Source organism: Silurus aristotelis (assembly GCF_946808225.1).
Source record: "Silurus aristotelis genome assembly, chromosome: 23".
Classification (NCBI taxonomy): Eukaryota; Metazoa; Chordata; class Actinopteri; order Siluriformes; family Siluridae; genus Silurus; species Silurus aristotelis.
The window spans coordinates 15,321,296-15,342,575 of record NC_139596.1 but is presented as its reverse complement, the minus strand read 5'-3'; the positions used below and the strand labels follow the sequence as shown (position 1 = coordinate 15,342,575).

The window sequence follows — 21,280 nt, the reverse complement described above, 5'->3', positions numbered from 1 at the left end:
CGGGAGTGGTTATGGCATTGTAGTTTGGATCAGAAGGTCGTAAGTTCAAATCCAAAGGCCCTCTAGATCAGGGTGATTTCTAGAAACTGTAACGGATTATAACGAGCATAGCGATTATAAACGTATGATTCGATCTTGGAGTTGCTGTTGTTTAAAAAAAATGAAAAATAATAAAGCTCTGGTGAGATATTTTTTATTTATTTATTTTTTTTATTTTTTTTTTTTACGAATGCTGAATTTAAAGTGTTGGACCCCTGTTATTTTTGTCTTTTTTTTCTATACTTTATTTTGCACTGGAAAGAAAGAGAAACGCGCAAGTTTGTTTTAGTCCCTGTTTGCTGTTCTAATAACCTCCACGCTTCTGGGAAGATGTTTCACTAGATTTCTGAGTGTTTTTATAGAGATTTGTGGTGCTTCATTCAGACACAAGAGCATTAGTAAAGTCAGGTACTGCTGTAGGTGAGGTGAGGAAGACTGGGGTGCAGTCAGTGTTTACATTTCATCCCAAAGCACATCTTCATGGAGCTGGATTTGTGCACAGGGGCATAGTCATGCTGGAACAGGTCTGCTTCTTCTAGATTAAGTGAAGGGTAAATGTAATGCTACTGCATCCAAAGACATCCTGTGCAATTGTGTATCTCAAAGTTCGTGCTTATAGTTTGGTGAAGAAGCACAAAGTCAGGTGTCCCAATACTTTTTTCCATCTATTAGGTGATCGATCTCATATACACTACAGGTGTTCATTAACTTTTAACCTTTAAATAATCTTGGTGTTATAGCTATTACTATTATAGCTATATCTATAGAAAAAGAGATCTTTGTATCAGAAAGGGGAAATTGTGAAATGAAATTTCAACACAATAGCTGCAGTTATCATTTGCATCCACAGTGTTGCGTTATATGACGTTTGTCACGGCTATTGAACACAAGTGCGTCTATAATATTTTTGTTGCGGGAAATTAAGTCAATTTCTCTCAGCCATATTGTTTTTATTATTATTGCTATGCAGTTATGAGAAAACGAAAAATAACCCTGCTGCTCAGCTACTATGTAACCCTATTGCTTTTTTTTTCTTTGTGTGTCTAAAAGGTGGTGAGTCCTACTGGGGCAAGCCATTCAAGGACGAGTTCAAACCCAATCTCTCCCACACCGGCCGTGGCATCCTGAGCATGGCCAACTCCGGACCCAACACCAACAAATCTCAGTTGTGAGTGTTTTTTAATCCTGATACATGCAACTACCCATTTCCGAAAAAATTTGGGATACTGTGTAAAATGTAAATAAAAACAGAATGCAATGATCTGCAGATCTCATAAACCCATAATGTATTCACAATAGAACGTAAAAAAAAAGTTAAACTGACAAAATGTACCATTTTCCGGAATAAAGGAGGTCATTTTGAATTTGATGGCTGCAACATGTCTCAAAGTTTTAACAAAGCAAACAAAAGTCTGGGAAAAGATTTTCTTTTGTGTGTTATTAAAACACAATTGGAGGCTTAATTCATTTAACAGGTCAAGATGAAATAAATAGTGTATCTGGGCAGCAGGCGCCTTTGGAAAGGCTTCTTCAATGCGGAATGGTATTTAAAAGTTTTAGAGCAACAAATGTTTCATTCCAGAAAACGTTTTTGTGGAAAGGTCTTGCATATTTGAGCAAGAAAATTCTAACTAATTCTAACTCTTATACTACAAAGTCATGCTATTGTAATAGATGAAGTATGCTTCATCTATTACAATAGCATGACTTTGTAGTATAAGAGTCCGGGTGCTGAACTGGCCTGCCTAGAGTCTAGACCTTTCACCATCTAAAAACATTTGGCACATCATGAAACGAAAAACACAACAAAGAACACCCAGAACTGTTGAACAGCTGGAATCCTGTATCAGACACATATGGGACAACATTCCTCATTCCAAAGCTGTAGCAACTGGTCTTTTTTTAGTTCCCAGATGTATACGGACAGAAGACGTGATGCTACACGGCCCTATGCCTTTTTTTTTTTTTTTTTTTTTTTTTTTAAACCTGTTGGAGCCATGAAATTCAAAATGAACTCTATTTTTTTGTGTGTGCTTTTTTTAAGTTTTGCATTCTGTTTTTATTTACACTTTACACAGCGTCCCAACTTTTTTGGAATTGGATTAAATTAATCTAGGAGTGATTTAAACTGAAGCCTGTCTTGTAATCTATTTTTTATTATTTTTTCTCCTTTCTGTTTTTGCAGCTTTATAACTTTCCGGTCGTGCATGTACTTGGACCGAAAACACACCGTGTTCGGAAGGTAATGGAGAAAACAAAGAAAAAAGCTCACCCTCAGTTTTTGTGTGTAAAATGATGTGTGTTCATGGAGCTTGTGTGTGCGTTTGAGTGTGTCAGTGAAATGTCATGTTTGCTATGCTCGCTGTGTAAAGTGTGTTCTGGGGAAAAGCATGTGTACTGTTTAGTCAGAACATTCCAGACAGTGGGAGAGGGAGACACACACACACACACACACACACACACACACACACACACACACACACACACACAGCTGATCATCTGTTTTAGAGACTTTGGCAAGGATTTATAATCCATTGGCTAAAGCTGAGGAATTCGGAGAGTTGTCAGCATAAGTCTAGACCCCCATCTCCTGTGCATACACACACACACACACACACACACACACACACACACAAACACACTACCTCTCTATCCACATACACCCTGATTTACTGTACTGTCAACAGACTAACCCTTGCACACGGACCACTGTGCAGCCTCAGCAAAACACACATCCTTGTGTAAAGCCAATCACTTTCTCACACACACACACACACACACACACACACACACACACACACACACACACACACACACACACACCTTGACCCTCTGCCTATGGGATTTCTTTAAGCCCAAACAATACTCGAATAGGAAATCTGCAGCCCTGTAGGAACAGCTGGCAAAGCAGAAAGACTCCCATGTGCATTTGTGCTCGTTCATAAAAATCCAATATCCCGTACACAAGATAATCATCAGTGACTGTATCCTTTCTGGCTAAAAAATAGATATTTCGACAAGGTAGCGAATTTCTGTGCTAAATCTACTTGCGTCTTGACTTACTGTCTTGTTCGTAATATTTACATGATTCATCTTGTTTCATTCACTGCTTTCGGACAGAGAAATTCTTAAACTCTCCACATAAGGACTGCGCATCTCCATAACTGAGGCCGATGCGATTCGCATCTCGATGCATAGCCTGTTTTTTTTTTTTTTCCCCTGTTGTGTCTCCAGGAAGATGCAGCTCTACCTCTGCCATGTTAATCTGTATTTTATGTTCTACGCTTCAAAATCCAGAGTGTTGTGATGTGTCTTATTCACGTAGCAGCAGCGGTGCTGAGAGAACGCGCTCGAGAAACAGTTTAGCGACAAGAAATCATTATATAAAAACAAAATATTGGTCACAAATCATGTCATTTTCTTAATAATACAAGTATAGTGAATCTACTAGTAATTATATATAAATAATAATAATTATTTTTTTTTTAATCAATGCATCACATCGTTTAATCAAACCTTTTATGACTGTGAATCTGTGAATCTTACCATCCTTTTAAATGATGTATTAACCCTACCTGCATCATCATAAATCATATTGTCCTAGGCCTTTTGTATCATCATCATCACACCATCTCGTCATCATCACTGATTAGTTGATTGGTGCCTGAATACCAGGAGCTGTTGTAAATTGCTTTTTAAATACACACTTTGTTTGTCCTTTCTAAATGCGGTACTGGGAAACCGTCCCATTTCTCTAAAGATCGTGATCCTGACTGATTAACATCTGATCTCTTTCTGTCAGGGTGGTGGGCGGATTCGAGACCCTCACAGCCATGGAGAATGTAGAGAGCAATCCGAAAACAGATAAACCCAAGGTAATAACACCACCCCCTGTCCTTTCCTTAATCACTCAACTGCTCACATGTGCGAAAAGCGGCGTACAGATGCGTCATTAACGAAGCCAGGCATGTCATTTCGGCTTTTAATGGACGCCTCCGAGTTCCCGCTGCTTTTCTTTCAGTACTCCGAAGTGACTCGCGCTACAGCTTTTACCATGAAAGAGGATTTCTTTTAGGAATCACCCCCCCCCCCCCCCCGACTCGCTCAGCTTTTACACGCTTAACCTTTCACTTTTTTTTTTTTTTCTCTGCTTTTTTTTTTTCCTTCTTCACATCTGAACTTTGAAGCTGCCTTACACTGTTTAAAAATCGCTTAGGGTAAGAAACCCTAATTCTTTAGCACTCAGGGATTGCTTGACCATGCTGAATTGTATATTGCTTTGTGACAATGTCCAAGTGCTATACAAATAATTATATTGGCCATGTATTAAAGAGAAAGAAGAATTTATTTTATAAAGTTGATAGATTTAGGTCTAATCGTTTAACCCAGTTTATGTAGAAGTATTATCTTGATTATTTGGGACACTACTCACGAGAAAACCACACTAATCCTCTTCAAATCTCAAATTTGTTTTATGTGTGTGTTGTGATTTTCTTGACCTTCTCTTTTTTCCTAATCACAGAGTGAGATTAAGCTGATAAGCACCAGCGTGTTTGTGGATCCTTATGAGGAAGCAGATGCACAGGTGTGTGTTGTGTGTGTTTGTGCATACTGTATGACTGTATTTGAGTGTGTACTTTTTCAGTGTTTAGTGATCTGGTGGAGTGTGTGTGTGTGTGTGTGTGTGTGTTGTAGATTGAAGCTGAGCGGGAAAAGGAGGCCCAAAAGCAGGAAGAAGAAAGAGCCCAAACCTCAGCATCCCTCAGCAAAGCTAAAACTGAGCAAGAACCCAAAATCTACCGAGCTGGAGTTGGAAAATATATCAGCAAGCCTGCCGCGTGAGTGTACACACACACACACACACACACGGGCACACAGAATGACTGCCTTATTTACTAAGAGTAAGGTAAGTGAAGCGGACGTCAGGACCATGTGTAAAGAGGTCTGAATACACACACACACGCTTGCGCTCTTTCTCTCTCCTCTCTCTCTCTCTCTCTCTCTCTCTCACTCACTCACTCACTCACTCACTCACTCACTCACTCACTCACTCACTCACTCACTCACTCACTCACTCACTCACACACACACACACACACACACACACACACACACACACACACACACACACACACACACACACACACACACACAGTGATAGATATAGAGTAACAGAAAAACTCCGAGATGGAGATTCAGACAGAGAGGGACACCGAGTCTGTCTGATACTTGGACAGAAACTCTAGGAGGCACTAATAGACAGAAGCAGAAAGACAGAGACAAAGACTTGGACATAGATGGAGACTGGAGGAAGGACGGAAGGAAGAAAGAAGATAAGTGAAAGAATGAAAAGAAAGAAAGAAAGAAAGAGAAAGAAAGAAAGAAAGAAAGAAAGAAAGAAAGAAAGAAAAAATGAATGAGCAGGAAAGACCGAACAAAGGAAGGGAGGGAAAGAAATAACTGAAGAAGGAAGAAAGAAAGAAGGAAAATAGGAAGGAAAGGGAAGATAAGAAAAGAAAAGAAGGAACATTGGAAGGAAAGGGAAGAAAAGAAAAGAAGGAAAATTGGAAGGAAAGGGAAGAAAAGAAAAAAAGGAAAATAGAAAGGGAAGGGAAGATAAGAAAAGAAAAGAAGAGAAGGAAAGAAAGAAGGGAGGAAAAGAAGGAAGAAAGGAAGGAAAGGAAACCTTTAAGGCTCTGGTTTGGTTTTGAGCTTCTATTACTCTAACGGCATGCTGCTTTGGATCGGACGTGGCAGCGCAAGCTTCTGATTAACAATCTCTCTCTCCCTCTCTCTGTGTGTGTGTGTGTGTGTGTGTGTGTGTGTGTGTGTGTGGGGGGGGGGGGGGGGGGGGGGGGGGCAGATGGGTGTTTAGGGGTTGTACCATCGCTCAGAGGGGTTCAGGATATGAGCGAGGCTTACTGTGGAAACAGTGGGATATCAGTACAATTACCCTACAGCATCCCACTGATTCGTGTCCCACTCTTCTTACACACACACACACACACACACACACACACACACACACACACACAATGAATTGGAACAAAAAAAAATAGTTGTGAAGTCATCCCACTGTGTGGTGTTCTTTCTCAGTTTCAAACACACACATTAGGAACCCCGCTGTTTGTGTTTCACAAGTCGCAGACCTACAACACAATAATCTATGTTGGTGTGTTTATTAAGTTTTTGTTTTCTTGATGCCTATTTGGAATCCGTGGTTATTAATGTTCCTATGCCTGCATGTGTTCAGTAAGCGCTCAGCGGCCGGCAACGAGAGCAAACCGTCCAGCAGCGAAACGGCAGTTAAGAAGCCTAAAGGCAGGACAGGATTGGGAGACTTCAGCTCCTGGTAAAGCAGCTTTCTTCTGGAGGAACTTCGCTGAACAAAATACGCTTGAAAATCTCGTTAAATACCTTTTATTTTATATGTACTAATGCTATGGACTCGGTCATGGTTAAGTTAAAGGGTACTGTTAAAGAACCAGGTATTTTCTTCAATCTTTCATAGTGTTTGATCACTGAAACTGTTATTATATGATCATATCACCTTTTCTGGTTTGACGTACAATTTAGTTTTAATGTTTTTTTTTTTGTTTTTTTTTTACCTTCTACTATGTAACATATTTCCTACAATGTTTTTTCAGAATTAAGTTCATTTTACAATACCTGCTGGGTTTTATGCAATAATAAATCAGCTTTTCTAACGCCTGCTGTAACTCGAGTGTAATCTTTGCTCTCTGAAGTTGTACCAGTGTACAGAATTGTTGACCCTACAGGGATCTCGAGCAGCTTGTCTTCCGAGATCTTCACCTTCCTCATCCTCTCCTTGTGGGCCACTCGGTTAACAACATAGCATGCTGATTTGCCATTATGAAGGTGACTTTTAGGAATAGTAAAACCCCTCTGGCTATCAGGGATGAAAGTTGTTCTTGTGTGTTGTGGGGTACTGGTTGTTTTCAATTGGTTGCATTACTGCTAGAGACTGTGGCCTTCATGTTTTATCATTTGCTGTAATAATCCAAATGAATGTCTGTATGGGAATGAGGTGATTTTCCTGGAGCTGTTTTATACTGTCGTGGTGTTTCTAAGTGAATAATTTGTATTTGGGGAAACCCATATTAAAAGCAATAAGAACTGCTGGAGGGGGAAGGATTATGATGAGTGTCTATAGAAGAAGGTCGGATTTGTCGAGTGTCTGTGGAACTGAGCAGAAGTTGTCTAGTGTCTGATAGTGGGCAGGATTGACAGGTAGGATTGTTTGAATTTTTGTCAGAGCATATGGGGTTAATCAAGCTGTAGGAGTAGTTGGAATTGCCCAGAATGTTTGTAGGAGTGGGTGGAATTAATCAAGAGAGTCTGCAAGACTGGACCAATCCCCAACTGCTCCAAGACACTCTTGACCAATCCAAACCAAAGTGGTCAAAATAGCTGTAGGAGCAGTTTGGATGGGTTCAGACTGTATATGAGTGGTTGGGCTTGGCCAAGACTGTGTAGGAGCAGTTGGGATTGGTTCAGACTGTATATGAGTGGTTGGGCTTGGCCAAGACTGTGTAGGAGCAGTTGGGATTGGTGAAGCCTGTATAGAAGTTGTTGGGCTTGGCCAAGACTGTGTAGGAGCAGTTGGGATTGGTGAAGCCTGTATAGAAGTTGTTGGGCTTGGCCAAGACTGTGTAGGAGCAGTTGGGATTGGTGAAGCCTGTATAGAAGTTGTTGGGCTTGGCCAAGACTGTGTAGGAGCAGTTGGGATTGGTCAAGCCTGTATAGAAGTTGTTGGGCTTGGCCAAGACTGTGTAGGAGCAGTTGGGATTGGTGAAGCCTGTATAGAAGTTGTTGGGATTGGTGAAGCCTGTATAGAAGTTGTTGGGCTTGGCCAAGGCTGTGTAGGAGCAGTTGGGATTGGTAAAGCCTGTATAGAAGTTGTTGGGCTTGGCCAAGACTGTGTAGGATCAGTTGGGATTGGTCAAGCCTGTATAGAAGTTGTTGGGCTTGGCCAGGACTGTGTAGAATCAGTTGGGATTGGTCAAGCCTGTATAGAAGTTGTTGGGATTGGCCAGGACTGTGTAGGAGCAGTTGGGATTGGTCAAGCCTGTATAGAAGTTGTTGGTATTGGCCAAGACTGTGTAGGAGCAGTTGGGATTGGTCAAACCTGTATAGAAGTTGTTGGGATTGGCCAGGACTGTGTAGGAGCAGTTGGGATTGGTCCAGACAGTCTGTAGGAGCAGTCGGGTTTGGTCCAAACAGTTTGTAGGAGTGGTTATAATTGATCAAGACAATCTGAAGAAGTGGGAAGATTGGTCAAGACATTCTGTAGGAGCAGTTTTGATTTTTCCAGATAGATTGTAGGAGTGGTGATTATTTGTCCAGAGTCTGTAAGAGAAGTTGAGGTTGGTCAGGACTCGCTCCAGACTGTATGAGTATTTGGGATTAGTCGAGACATCAGTAGGAGTGGTTGGGGTTGGTCAATACTCTGTTGGAGTGGGTGAATTGGTCAAAACTGTAAAAGTGATTGTTCAAGAGTGAAAGAGCATGTGGGATTAAATAAAAAACTGTAGGAATAGTTGGGATTTCTCATTAGAGTCTGCTGCAGTGGTTGGGATGAAATCGGGCAGACTTCTATCAGGGGTAGTGGGAATTAATAACACTTCCCATGTCTAGTGTAATTTTCAGATGTGCTTGTAGATATTGGCCATGTACAGTCCAGTGTCCTTTGTCCTGTGCAAACTCTCATCCATCAGGACTCCTGCAGTCATCTCGCATATCATGGGTAAAGGAAATGTGTATTGTTAATTAGGAAGAGCCCGCTTCATTAATGTTTAATGTCACAGAGTAATCGCATTGGTGTAAAACTATATCCCCTGTAACATGTCACCTTGTGCAGACTGAGCAGATCGTGCTGAACTGCACTGAAATATTCACGCTCATCAGAGCAGTGAGGTTTGCCTATTCAGTCATGTTGTTGATCAGTCCAGAAAGGCCATGGTTTTGTTTTTGTCCCTCCCCAACTCAATTTGTTTAGTCAGGATGACGATCAGCAGTTGTTGTGAACTTGGATAGCTGTGGTACACCAGTGTGTACTGTATGCATTGTCATCAGTGCTGCCATGTGGGATTGTGTGGAGGTGTAAATTACACAAAGCTGAATGTTTAGATGGCAGAGAGCCTGAATGGACAAAAGATCTGTGTATTTAATGAAAGGAGAACAAAGCACTTGCCGGGTGTGGGTGTGTTGAGAGCACAGCTGGCCAAAGATCAGCTGTGTGTGTGTTCACAGTTTCTGTTTTGCTGACAGTACAGGTAACAAAGCCCTAGAACTTGTGCTGAAAAAGAGAGATGTTTCCAGCTTGTCATTGTGCCTAGACCACTAATCATTTTGTGTGTGTGTGTGTCTGTGGGAAATAGTTAGTGTACTTAAATGTGTATTAAAACACTTGTGTTTAATTTACACTGTGTCTTGGAGGTAGTGTGACTCTGGGGGGGACTATAATACGGTATAGGCATTCAAATCAAAGAATATTAAATATGAGTGAGGAAAAGAACACGCTTCACTGCCTTCTATGGAACTGAGAAGCCCTAAAGCCAGGCTTTTATTACTGAAACTGAAGTGTAGAAACCGCACCACCTTGTCCAGGCCAAAAAAAGTCACGTAAGCAATGCTGTTATCTATTATGAAAAACACCCGGGGGATCGGGGGGTGTTGAAGGAAGGAAAATGTGGCACATCTTTACTGAAGTGGTTTCGTTTCTCATAACAGCACATCTTGGAGCATTTCTCTTGCACCACAACAGCAATATGCAAAATCGACTTATAATAACGCTTTGTTAATTTAAGAATGATTTCATCATATTTTTATAGTAACTTTTTTTTTTTTTTTTATGGTTACATTTTATGTTCTGCAACCCACGCTAGCTCCTGTTATCACTTCGGCCCCTGTTATGACACGTCGCTCTCCTTATAATAAGTTGTTACTATTAAATCGGATCAAATCGAACGTTTATTTATATAGCGCCTCTATAACGAGCTGTTAACCAAGTGCTTTACATGAAAAAAGTACCAATTAAAACAAATGGAGCATTCAAAACAAAGTATCAGTCAAGAAACACAAGAAAGAAAATAAACATTCTTTAGCAATTAAACGCTAATGAATAAAGTTGTTTTTAACAAAGATTTAAATGTAGACAAATTTAAGCCTGACTTTATATTAAATAGCAAATTGGTCCATGGCTTAGGAGCCACCACAGCAAACGCTGAATCACTTGGTTTTATTTTTATTATTATTTATTTGTTTTATATTAACTTGGTCTTTAGTGCATGTAAAATAAGCTGATGGGAGAATCTACATGAGTGTGATAAAGAATGGAGCTGTAGTAACTCGACAAGGTAGCTAAATTATATTAAAAACCTTTTTAGACCAATATTAGAACTTTAAAGTCAACTCTGAAACAAACTGAAAGCCAGTGCCTTGATGCCAAAACAGGGGTTATGCAGGTGGTCCCTGACATACGGTGGAGATGCGTTACAATGACAACATTGTAACATGGAAAAGACAAGTCGAGACATGGCCTAGCAAACCCAGGGGTCTAAAAGTATGGTGAATAGTATGGGGTAGTATTATAACAAGTAACAGTACATAATTTACTCAAAACAGATCAATTTACCTTACTGTAATGTGTAAACTTTACAGTAAGGTTCTTTACACTTGTCACGTGCACTTTGCACATGCGCCAGATTACAAATGGAGGCCGGAGCTGGAGCTGCTTTTCAGTGTCTGGCGACGCCAATAATGGAGAGACGAAAGCTAAAATTGGGCTTCGTAACAACAAAAACACAGGGGTGAAAAAAAACCCTGGACAACTGAACTCTGAGGCACCTCACAAGGCGGGAGATGTGTACATCCTGGTCGAACCATCCTAACTCATGTATACCTGTATTTTCTCACATACAAAAGACGAGCAGCAGCATTTTGGATTAATTGCAACCAGGGATGATTGTTGGAGACCAGTGTACAACCAATGCAATATTCTAACCAAGGTGGTGGAATGAACTTCCCCTAGATGTCCGTACAGCAGAGTCTTCAAGCGACGACGTGCTTTCCAAATTTGTAGAATTCTACGGTTATATTTATATTAAGTTTGTCATGTGGCGTACCAGTGTAGATTTATTCAATACTAGAGACTCAAAGCACTTTTGTACGTCGCTCTGGATAAGGGCGTCTGCTAAATGCCGCAAATGTAAATGTAAATGTAAACCTGGAGCATGCATGTGTAGCCTAGAGAGCTAGTGAAGTCAGGACGGCCTCGTTTTTACTTTCGTTTAAGTGAAGGATGTTTAATGCCAGCCATTCATACTAGCCTGAGACACTCTAATAACTGTACATGACTGTACAGATTCATTCTTATTTGGTTTGATAGGAACGATATATCCGACAATAATCTGCTGAGATGATGGTGTAGAAATGTAATGTCCTGAATTGTAGGGAATAATATAAATCTATCGTTTTGTGTATTTGATTTCAGATTTGATTTATGAAAGCATGTTAAGCAGCTGCATCAAAGCTTGTTTTGGGAATTGCGCCATCTTGGATACCCTAGAGCGGATAGTGAAGACCGCTATTATGGACAATTTATCTCAAATTCAGCTGTGTGTTCTGGTCGGTGTTGCATTGATATTGTTTTGTTGTGTTGTTGCATTAAATGTTGCTTGCACACAATTTATGTAGTTTTGTGTATAGGTCTAGTTAGTAGTGTGTTATCATGTGTTCATTTTGTTGATCCTAGAGAAACCTTGGTTCTTAGTTTTTGGTCGTTGGTGCTTTGGGGGATTTGGTAGCGTAGTGGTTAAGGCATTGGACGTTGGACAAGTCGTTCTGGATGAGGGCGTCTACCAAATGTCATACACCAATCAGGCATGACTTTGACAACTGATAGGTGAAGTGAATAACACTGATTATCTCTTCATTATGGCATCTTTTAGTGGGTGGGATATATTAAGCAGCAAGTGAACATTTTCAAATTGTGATGTCTAGACGACTGGGTCAGAGCATCTCCAAAACTGCAGCTCTTGTGGACTGTTCCCGTTCTGCAGTGGTCAGTATCTATTAAAAGTGGTCCAAGGAAGGAACAGTGATGACCCGGCAACAGGGTCTTAGGCGGCTGAGGCTCATTAATGCATGTGGGGAGCGAAGACTGACTCATGTGATCCGATCCAACAGACGAGCTCCTGGAGCTCAAACTGCTGAAGAAGTTCATGCTGTTAATGATAACGGAAGTCAAAAAGTCAGCAAAAACGGGGACCAGCACAATATTAGGCAGGTGGACTGATTGGTGTATAAATGAGAAGTAATGGTGTTTCGTTTTACTGTGTACTGTACTGTATATAGTTGCTGTGGCTATATTGCCACTTGACTTGCATCTTCTGACCAATCCGAATTAAGAATTTGTCAACGTATTGATATAAAACGCAAAAAAAAAACCTTACTAGTCACTTCTTACCACTTTCAATGACATGAAATGACCTAAGAACCTTTTCCTATTGCTCCTTTTCACCAAGCAAACTCGGTCATTTCAAGCACATGGCTTTTCACTTTACGTAACGTTGCCGTCTCAGAGAGACACACGTGGATACGTGCATAATCGAATTCCCTTTGATTTCTCTCGCGCGAATGGAATGTTTTGCTGCACTTGTGATCATTCCCGTATCTCCTTCTAAACCGGGCTGTACGATGACAGGCGTGTGGGCGGCGTGAGAGCCGTTTAGCCTCGCCGTGACCTGCTCCGTGCTGAAATGGGAAGGGAGGAATGAAAAGGTACGAGTTTTTGGGTTCTAACAGAAGCCCTTAAGACGAGTGAATGAGTTGTGGAGGGATTTTTCAGGTTTAAAAAGTGTGTGTGTATGGTTTGTCTGTAGAGAGGCCATGTATTTCTGAAAGCAATCTCCATATTTATTCTGCTAGACGGATGACTCAACTGTTTGCAGTTATCTGTCTGCCTGAATGGCCGTCTGTCTCTCAACCTGCCAGCACCCGTATTCATCTGTAGGTCTCGCAGGGTCTCTTAGCTTGTAAGAACCGAGTACTTACACCAAAGGCTGTTGAATTCTTCTTCTTCTTCTTCTTTCGGCTGCTCCCATTAGGGGTCGCCACAGCGGATCATCCGTCTCCATACCACCCTGTCCTCTATATCTGCCTCTTTTACACCAACTACCTGCATGTCTTCCCTCACCACATCCATGAACCTCCTCCTTGGCCTTCCTCTTTTCCTCCTACCTGGTGGCTCCATCTTCAGCATTTTTCTACCAATATAATTCATGTCCCTTCTCTGCACATGTCCAAACCATCTCAATCTCGCCTCCCTCACCTTGTCACCAAAACATCCTACATGTGCTGTCCCTCTAATAAACTCATTTCTAATCTTGTCCATCCTCGTCACTCCCAACGAAAACCTCAACATCTTCAGCTCTGTTATCTCCAGCTCCACCTCCTGTTTTTTACTCAATGCCACTGTCTCTAATCCATACAACATCGCAGGTCTCACCACAGTCCTATAAACTTTCCCTTTCATTCTTGCAGATACTCTTCTATCACAAATCACTCCTGTCACTCTTCTCCACCCACTCCACCCTGCCTGCACTCTTTTCTTTACTTCCCTAACACACTCTCCATTACTTTGCACTGTTGACCCCAGGTACCTGAACTCCTCCACCTTTTCCACCTCTTCTCCCTGCAACCGCATCACTCCACTGCCCTCCCTCTCATTCACACACATGTACTCTGTCTTACTCCTACTGACTTTCATTCCCCTTCTCTCCAGCGCATATCTCCACCTCTCCAGGCTCTTCTCAACCTGCTCTCTACTCTCACCACAAATCACAATATCATCTGCAAACATCATAGTCCAGGGAGACTCCTGTCTGACCTCGTCCGTCAACCTGTCCATCACCACTGCAAACAGGAAAGGGCTCAGGGCCGATCCTTGATGCAGTCCAACCTTCACCCTGAACCAGTCTGTCGTACCTACTGCACACTTTACTGCCGTCACACTGTCCTCATACATGTCCTGCACCACCCTCACATACTTCTCTGACACACCTGACTTCCTCATACAATACCACAACTCCTCTCTCGGCACCCTGTCGTACGCTTTCTCTAAATCCACAAATACACAATGCAGCTCCTTCTGTCCTTCTCTATACTTCTCCATCAACATCCTCAAAGCAAATAAGGCATCTGTGGTGCTCTTCCTCGGCATGAAACCATACTGTTGCTCACAGATGGTCACCTCTTCTCTCAGCCTGGCTTCCACTACTCTTTCCCATAACTTCATGGTGTGACTGATCAACTTAATTCCCCTGTAGTTACTGCAGGTCTGCACATCTCCCTTATGCTTAAAGATCGGTACCAGCACACTCCTTCTCCATTCCTCAGGCATCCTCTCCCCTTCCAGAATCCTGTTAAACAATCTGGTTAAAAACTCCACTGCCATCTCTCCTAAACATCTCCACGCTTCTACCGGTATGTCATCTGGTCCAACCGACTTTCCATTCTTCATCCTCTTAATCGCTGCTCTCACTTCCTCCTTACTAATCCTATCTACATCCTGCTTCACCAACTCCACATCCTCCAACCTTCTCTCTCTCTGATTTTCCTCATTCATCAGCTGCTCAAAATACTCCCTCCATCTTCTCAACACACTCTCCTCACTAGTCAACACATTTCCCTCTCCATCCTTTATTGCTCTAACTTGCAGTACATCCTTCCCAGCTCGGTCCCTCTGCTTGGCCAATCGGTATAAATCCTTTTCTCCTTCCTTAGTGTCCAACCTCTTATACAGTTCCTCATATGCCTTTTCCTTGGCTTTCGCCACATCCCTTTTAACCTGCTGCCGCATCTCCTTGTACTCCTGCCTACTCTTCTCATCACTCTGTCGATCCCACTTCTGTTTTGCCAATCTCTTTCCCCTAATGCTCTCCTGCACTTCCTCATTCCACCACCACGTCTCCTTGTCTTGCTTTCTATTTCCAGATGTCACACCAAGTACTTTTCTAGCTGCCTCCCTCATCACTCCTGCAGTAGTTGCCCAATCATCCGGCACCTCTTCACCACCACCAAGCCCCTGTCTGACCTCTTCCCTGAACCTCACACTACACTCTTCCTCCTTCAGTTTCCACCATCTTATTCTTCTTTCAAACCTTACTTTCCTCCTCTTCTTCTTCGCCTCCAAAACCATCCTACAGACCACCATCCGATGCTGTCTAGCTACACTGTCCCCCGCCAACACCTTACAGTCTCCAATCTCCTTCAGGTTGCATCTCCTACACAGAAGATAATCCACCTGTGTGCACCTTCCTCCACTCTTATACGTCACCCTATGATCCTCCTTCTTCTTAAAATACGTGTTCACCACTGCCATTTCCATCCTTTTAGCAAAATCTACCACCATCTGCCCTTCCACATTCCTCTCCTTAAAACCATACCTACCCATCACCTCCTCATCACCTCTGTTCCCTTCACCTACATGCCCATTTAAGTCTGCCCCAATCACCAATCGTTCTTTCCTAGGTACACCATCTACCACTTCATCTAATTCACTCCAGAATCTTTCTTTCTCCTCCATCTCACAGCCAACTTGTGGAGCATAGGCACTGATGACATTTATCATCATCCCTTCAACTTCCACCTTCACGATCATCACCCTATCAGAAACTCTCTTCACCTCCACTACACTCTTACTGTACGCTTCCTTCAGAATCACCCCTACACCATTTCTCTTCCCATCCACACCATGATAAAACAGTTTAAACCCACCTCCAATGTTCCTGGCCTTACTCCCTTTCCACTTGGTCTCCTGAACACACAACACATCTACCTTTCTCCTCTCCATCATATCAGCTATCTCTCTCCCTTTACCCGTCATAGTACCAACATTTAAAGTACCAACCCGAACCTCTACTCTCCTACACTGCTCCTTTTCCTGCCGTCTCTGTAGACTCTGTAAGGCTCTGGGTAACTAACTGGAAGGTTGTGGGTTCAAGCCCTTGTATGGGCAAGCTGCCACTCTTTGGGCCCCTGAGCAAGGCGCTTAATCCTCTGTGCTCCTGGGGTGCCGTGTCATGGCTGACCCTGACCTCCTAACCTCGTAGGGATATGCGAAGAAAGAATGTCTCAGTGCTGTAAAGTAAATGTGACATTGTCCCTAAGCAGCTTTACAGAGGTGAAGAGGTTATTATTGTTAATGCTGAAGTTTAGCGCCTATAAGATTGTTCCTTATACGTTTTCTCCTGATGAGCGAGCCAGTGGCGACTGTGGCACAGAAAAACCTCCCAGAGATATGATAAAGAAACCTTGAGAGGAGCCAGAGTCAAAAGGGAACCCATCCTCATCTTGGTGGCACAAAATGTCCATTCATGACAGTTACATCATTGTTTGTGTGTCCTGTTCAGTGATGGGAGCTTAAATGCAGAACTGTTCATGGAAACGGTCCTGAGCCATAAACCACTCATTGGTGGTATTTAGTGACAAGACAGAGACCCTTGTGATTTGCAATTTCTCTGTAACGTGATGAGTGCCGGTTTTGTCTTCTACATACTGGTGTGGTTTCAACAATTTTATAAGATCATTTCAACACTGTGGGAAATGGAGGAGGTTATAGACCTGGCCATGGCTAAGAAACTGAGGCCACACTTGTACATGTACATGTACAGCCAAATGGAATACTCTCCGATCAGGCATAACATTATGACCACCTGCCTAATGTTGTGTTGGTCCCCTTTTGCTGCCAAAACGGTCCCGACCCCTACAGGAGCTCATCTGACGGATTGGACCACACGGGCCAAACTATGCTTCTCACAAGTATCAATGAGCCTTGTTTGCCAATGACCCTTTCGCCGGTTCACCATTTTTCCCTCCTCAGAGCGCTTGTGATAGATACTGACCACTGCAGACTGGACCGAACATCCAACAAGAGCTGCAGTTTTGGGGATGTTCTGACCCATTTGTCTAGCCTTCACAATTTGGTCCTCGTCAAACTCACTCAAATCCTTACGCTCGCCCATTTTCCCTGCTTCTAATTTTAAACTACAAAATGTTCATTTGCTGCCTAATAAACAATTGCTATGTCAAGCTCATTGTCTTCGCAGAGATCACGGTACATCAATACATCGTGTTTTGTAGCATTGCTATTGGCTAGTTAGTAGACTTTTTTTTTTGTCTGTTTTTGAACAACTCTTACAATATGGGGTATGACCACTTTTCAGGAGCCACATTTATACAGCCCAGAATCATACAATGATTCAACAGTCAGAATTCAAGATTAAAGATTCAAGTTTTTTTTATTTGTTACATAGTTCTATACAGAATACAACTCGATCAGCTGCTCAGAAAATTGTGCATTAAATAAAACTAACTATAAATATAAAATAAGAGAAAGTTTAAGAGAACGTATTAGATAATAATAAAGCGGTACAATGTTCTGTATACCAGGAATTATAACTGACCAAAAGAAAAGTCGGTGAGAGAACTGGAAGAAACCAAGGAACTATAAACAAGGTTTTTTTTTATATATATTTTATATAGTGAAATGCCTTTTTTTTTTTTGACTGTCCGACTTGTAAACATGGAAAAAATACAATATATTGATTAAAATAAAAAGAGTAAAGTAACATTAAAATAAAGTATAAACGTATATTAAAAAGTAGTCTGACTATAGAGTATTAAATGTTAAGGATTATATATATATATATATATATATATATATATATATATATATATATATATATATATATATATATATATATATATATATATATATATACAGTGGGTACGGAAAGTATATATATATATATATATATATATATATATACAGTGGGTACGGAAAGTATTCAGACCCCCTTAAATTTTTCACTCTTTTTTATTTTGCAGCCATTTGCTAAAATCATTTAAGTTCATTTCTTTTCCTCATGAATGTACACATAGCACCCCATACTGACAGAAAAACACAGAATTGTTGACACTGTTGCAGATTTATTAAAAAAGAAAAACTAAAATATCACATGGTCCTAAGTATTTAGACCCTTTGCTCAGTATTTAGTAGAAGCACCCTTTTGATCTAATTCAGCCATGAGTCTTTTTGGGAAGGCTGCAACAAGTTTTTCAAACCTGGATTCAGGGATCCTCTGCCATTCCTCCTTGCAGATCCTCTCCAGTTCTGTCAAGTTGGACGGTAAACATTGGTGGACAGCTATTTTTAGGTCTCTCCAGAGATGCTCAATTGGGTTTAAGTCATTGCTCTGGCTGGGCCATTCAAGAACAGTCACGGAGTTGTTGTGAAGCCACTCCATCGTTATTTTAGCTGTGTGCTTAGGGTCATTGTCTTGTTGGAAGGTAAACCTTCAGCCCAGTCTGAGGTCCAAAGCACTCTGGAGAAGGTTTTCGTCCAGGATATCCCTGTGCTTGGCCGCATTCATCTTTCCCTTGATTGCAACCAGTCGTCCTGTCCCTGCAGCTGAAAAACACCCCCACAGCATAATGCTGCCACCACCATGCTTCATTGTTGAGACTGCAATGGACAGGTGATGAGCAGTGCCTGGTTTTCTCCACACATACCGCTTAGAATTAAGGCCAAAAAGTTCTATCTTGGTCTCATCAGACCAGAGAATCTTATTTCTCACCATCTTGGAGAACTCCATGCGGGTTTTCATGTGTCCTGCACTGAGGAGAGGCTTCCGTCGGGCCACTCTGCTATAAAGCCCCACTGGTGAAGGGCTGCAGTGATGGTTGACTTTCTACAACTTTCTCCCATCTCCCGACTGCATCTCTGGAGCTCAGCCACAGTGATCTTTGGGTTCTTCTTTACCTCTCTCACCAAGGCTCTTCTCCCCCGATAGCTCAGTTTGGCCGGTCGGCCAGCTCTAGGAAGGGTTCTGGTCGTCCCAAACGTCTTCCATTTGAGGATTATGGAGGCCACTGTGCTCTTAGGAACCTTAAGTGCAGCAAAAAAATTTTTGGAACCTTGGCCAGATCTGTGCCTTGCCACAATTCTGTCTCTGAGCTCTTCAGGCAGTTCCTTTGACCTTAATGATTCTCATTTGCTCTGACATGCATTGTGATCTGTAAGGTCTTATATAAACAGGTGTGTGGCTTTCCTAATCAAGTCCAATCAGTATAATCAAAAATTTCTGGACTCAAATGAAGGTGTAGAACCATCTCAAGGATGATCAGAAGAAATGGAAAGCACCTGAGTTAAATATATGAGTGTCACAGCAAAGGGTCTGAATACTTAGGACCATGTGATATTTCAGTTTTTCTTTTTTAATAAATCTGCAAAAAGGTCAACAATTCTGTGTTTTTCTGTCAGTATGGGGTGCTATGTGTACATTCATGAGGAAAAGAAATGAACTTAAATGATTTTAGCAAATGGCTGCAATATAACAAAAAGTGAAAAATTTAAGGGGGTCTGAATACTTTCCGTACCCACTGTATATATATATATATATATATATATATATATATATATATATATATATATATATATATATATATATATATATATATATATATATATATATAATTTCTTTTTTTTTTTTTGTAACTTGGAAATTTGCGGGTTCTCATTTGGAACTAACTAACAGCAAGTTGCGGATTATCTTAAAATTCGCTGGAATCCGCAGCGGAGTCGAATGTTCAGGAACGTTAGGAATAATGTTTTAAACTATTTAGTTGGTCAAATACTGTACATTATGTTCATAGAGTGACATAATGTCTAGACGAATTCACTACCATAGGGGCTGCGGGCGTGCGTCCAAAACTAGCGGATTTTTGGAACTCGCTTAGAACGTAACCCCCGCTAGTTCTGGGGGACCACTGTGTATATATATATATGTTGATACACATACATAAATTAAACAGAGATGGATGTGTATGACATATATAGACAGAAGTACAGATTTAAGTGACCCAGTATGATTGTCATTAAAGTGTCCATATGCTGGTATAAAAAAAGGTATAAAGTCCAGTCCAGTCCAGAGTTAGAGCGGCTAGGTCCAGTGTTAAAGTCTCACTAGTGTAAGTAATGCAAATAATAGTGAATCACTACCCTGATTTCCTACAGCAGCATATCCAGACTATGGTTTATACTTCTTGAGGCATTTTGTTAAAAAAAAACACCAGGTACACTCTTACTAGAGGAAGTGTGTTTCACTGGATCCACGCAAGATCATTGTGTATTTTGTTCTATGTGTAGATGACGGCGAAGTCTGTGAAGCATCGCAACATCACTGCTGTTGATGACAAGCGTGTGAGTCAGAAAGAGGAACAGCTTGAACCGTCCTCATTCCTCCTCTCTGATGGCGTGTCATCCATCAGCGCTGCCTCATACAGTTCAGCTCTCTTCAGGTCTCTTTGTTCTCTCAACTGTATGTGAAGCTCTCACGCTGTAATGTAGGACCTCTCAGGAATCTCTTTGGAATAATACAGTACTCACCTACTCCGGTTAGCAGTATTAAATCTGCTGAGATTAATCTTCTCACCCGGAAGCCACATAGGTGAGCTCCAAGACCCACTGCTGTCTTCCTGACGTGTATGGAGACTGAAATATCCAAAATCTGGCATCATTGTCTATCCTTACACTTCACTTCTTAAAATTTGTGATGTGTCCTTTATGTAACCTTATTTACATGGTCTCTACAGTTGCTTGATGTTCGGTTTGAGGTTTTTCATCCTAGTCCATACACATGAAGTTTTAGATTTAGATTTTTTTTATTAATTTACTAGTACATGCAGTGTAAATAATAATCAGAAAAATATCCAAAATTATTTGGCTTAAATAAAATTCATGAAACAAGGATTGAAATGATTAAATTCATAATACGTGTTCCTGTGTCAGCACATTTGAAGTGTTTTATTCTTATTAACACCTTAACTTAGCTTTTTATATGTATTTAATGAGAAAAAGTCATATTTATAACCGTTTGCAGGAAACAAGTTTTTTTTTTTTTTTTTCTTTTTTAATTCACACCTCACATGAATGTTCACAGGAATGACTTCTTTATATCTGTATTTGAGGCAAAAAAGTTGTGTGTGTGTGTGTGTGTGTGTGTGTGTGTGTGTGTGTGTGTGTGTGTGTGTGTGTATATATATATATATATATATATATATATATATATATATATATATATATATATATATATATATATATATATATATATATATATATATATATAATGCTTTACTTCAGACTGGTATAAAGTAC

The 21,280-nt window shown here is 41.0% G+C and overlaps 1 protein-coding gene across 1 annotated transcript in view; it reads left to right on the top strand.

The window, feature by feature from the left end:
• ppil2 (peptidylprolyl isomerase (cyclophilin)-like 2) overlaps positions 1-6,746 on the top strand; it is a 39,769-nt gene extending 33,023 nt beyond the window's left edge. Inside the window, exons 15-20 of the mRNA XM_083526714.1 lie at positions 1,090-1,207; positions 2,225-2,281; positions 3,842-3,914; positions 4,562-4,624; positions 4,735-4,877; positions 6,293-6,746. Coding sequence (XP_083382840.1) covers positions 1,090-1,207; positions 2,225-2,281; positions 3,842-3,914; positions 4,562-4,624; positions 4,735-4,877; positions 6,293-6,395 — 557 coding nt within the window. The 3' untranslated portion in view covers positions 6,396-6,746. The remainder of the gene's footprint in view (positions 1-1,089; positions 1,208-2,224; positions 2,282-3,841; positions 3,915-4,561; positions 4,625-4,734; positions 4,878-6,292) is intronic.
• Positions 6,747-21,280: the final 14,534 nt, after the last annotated feature.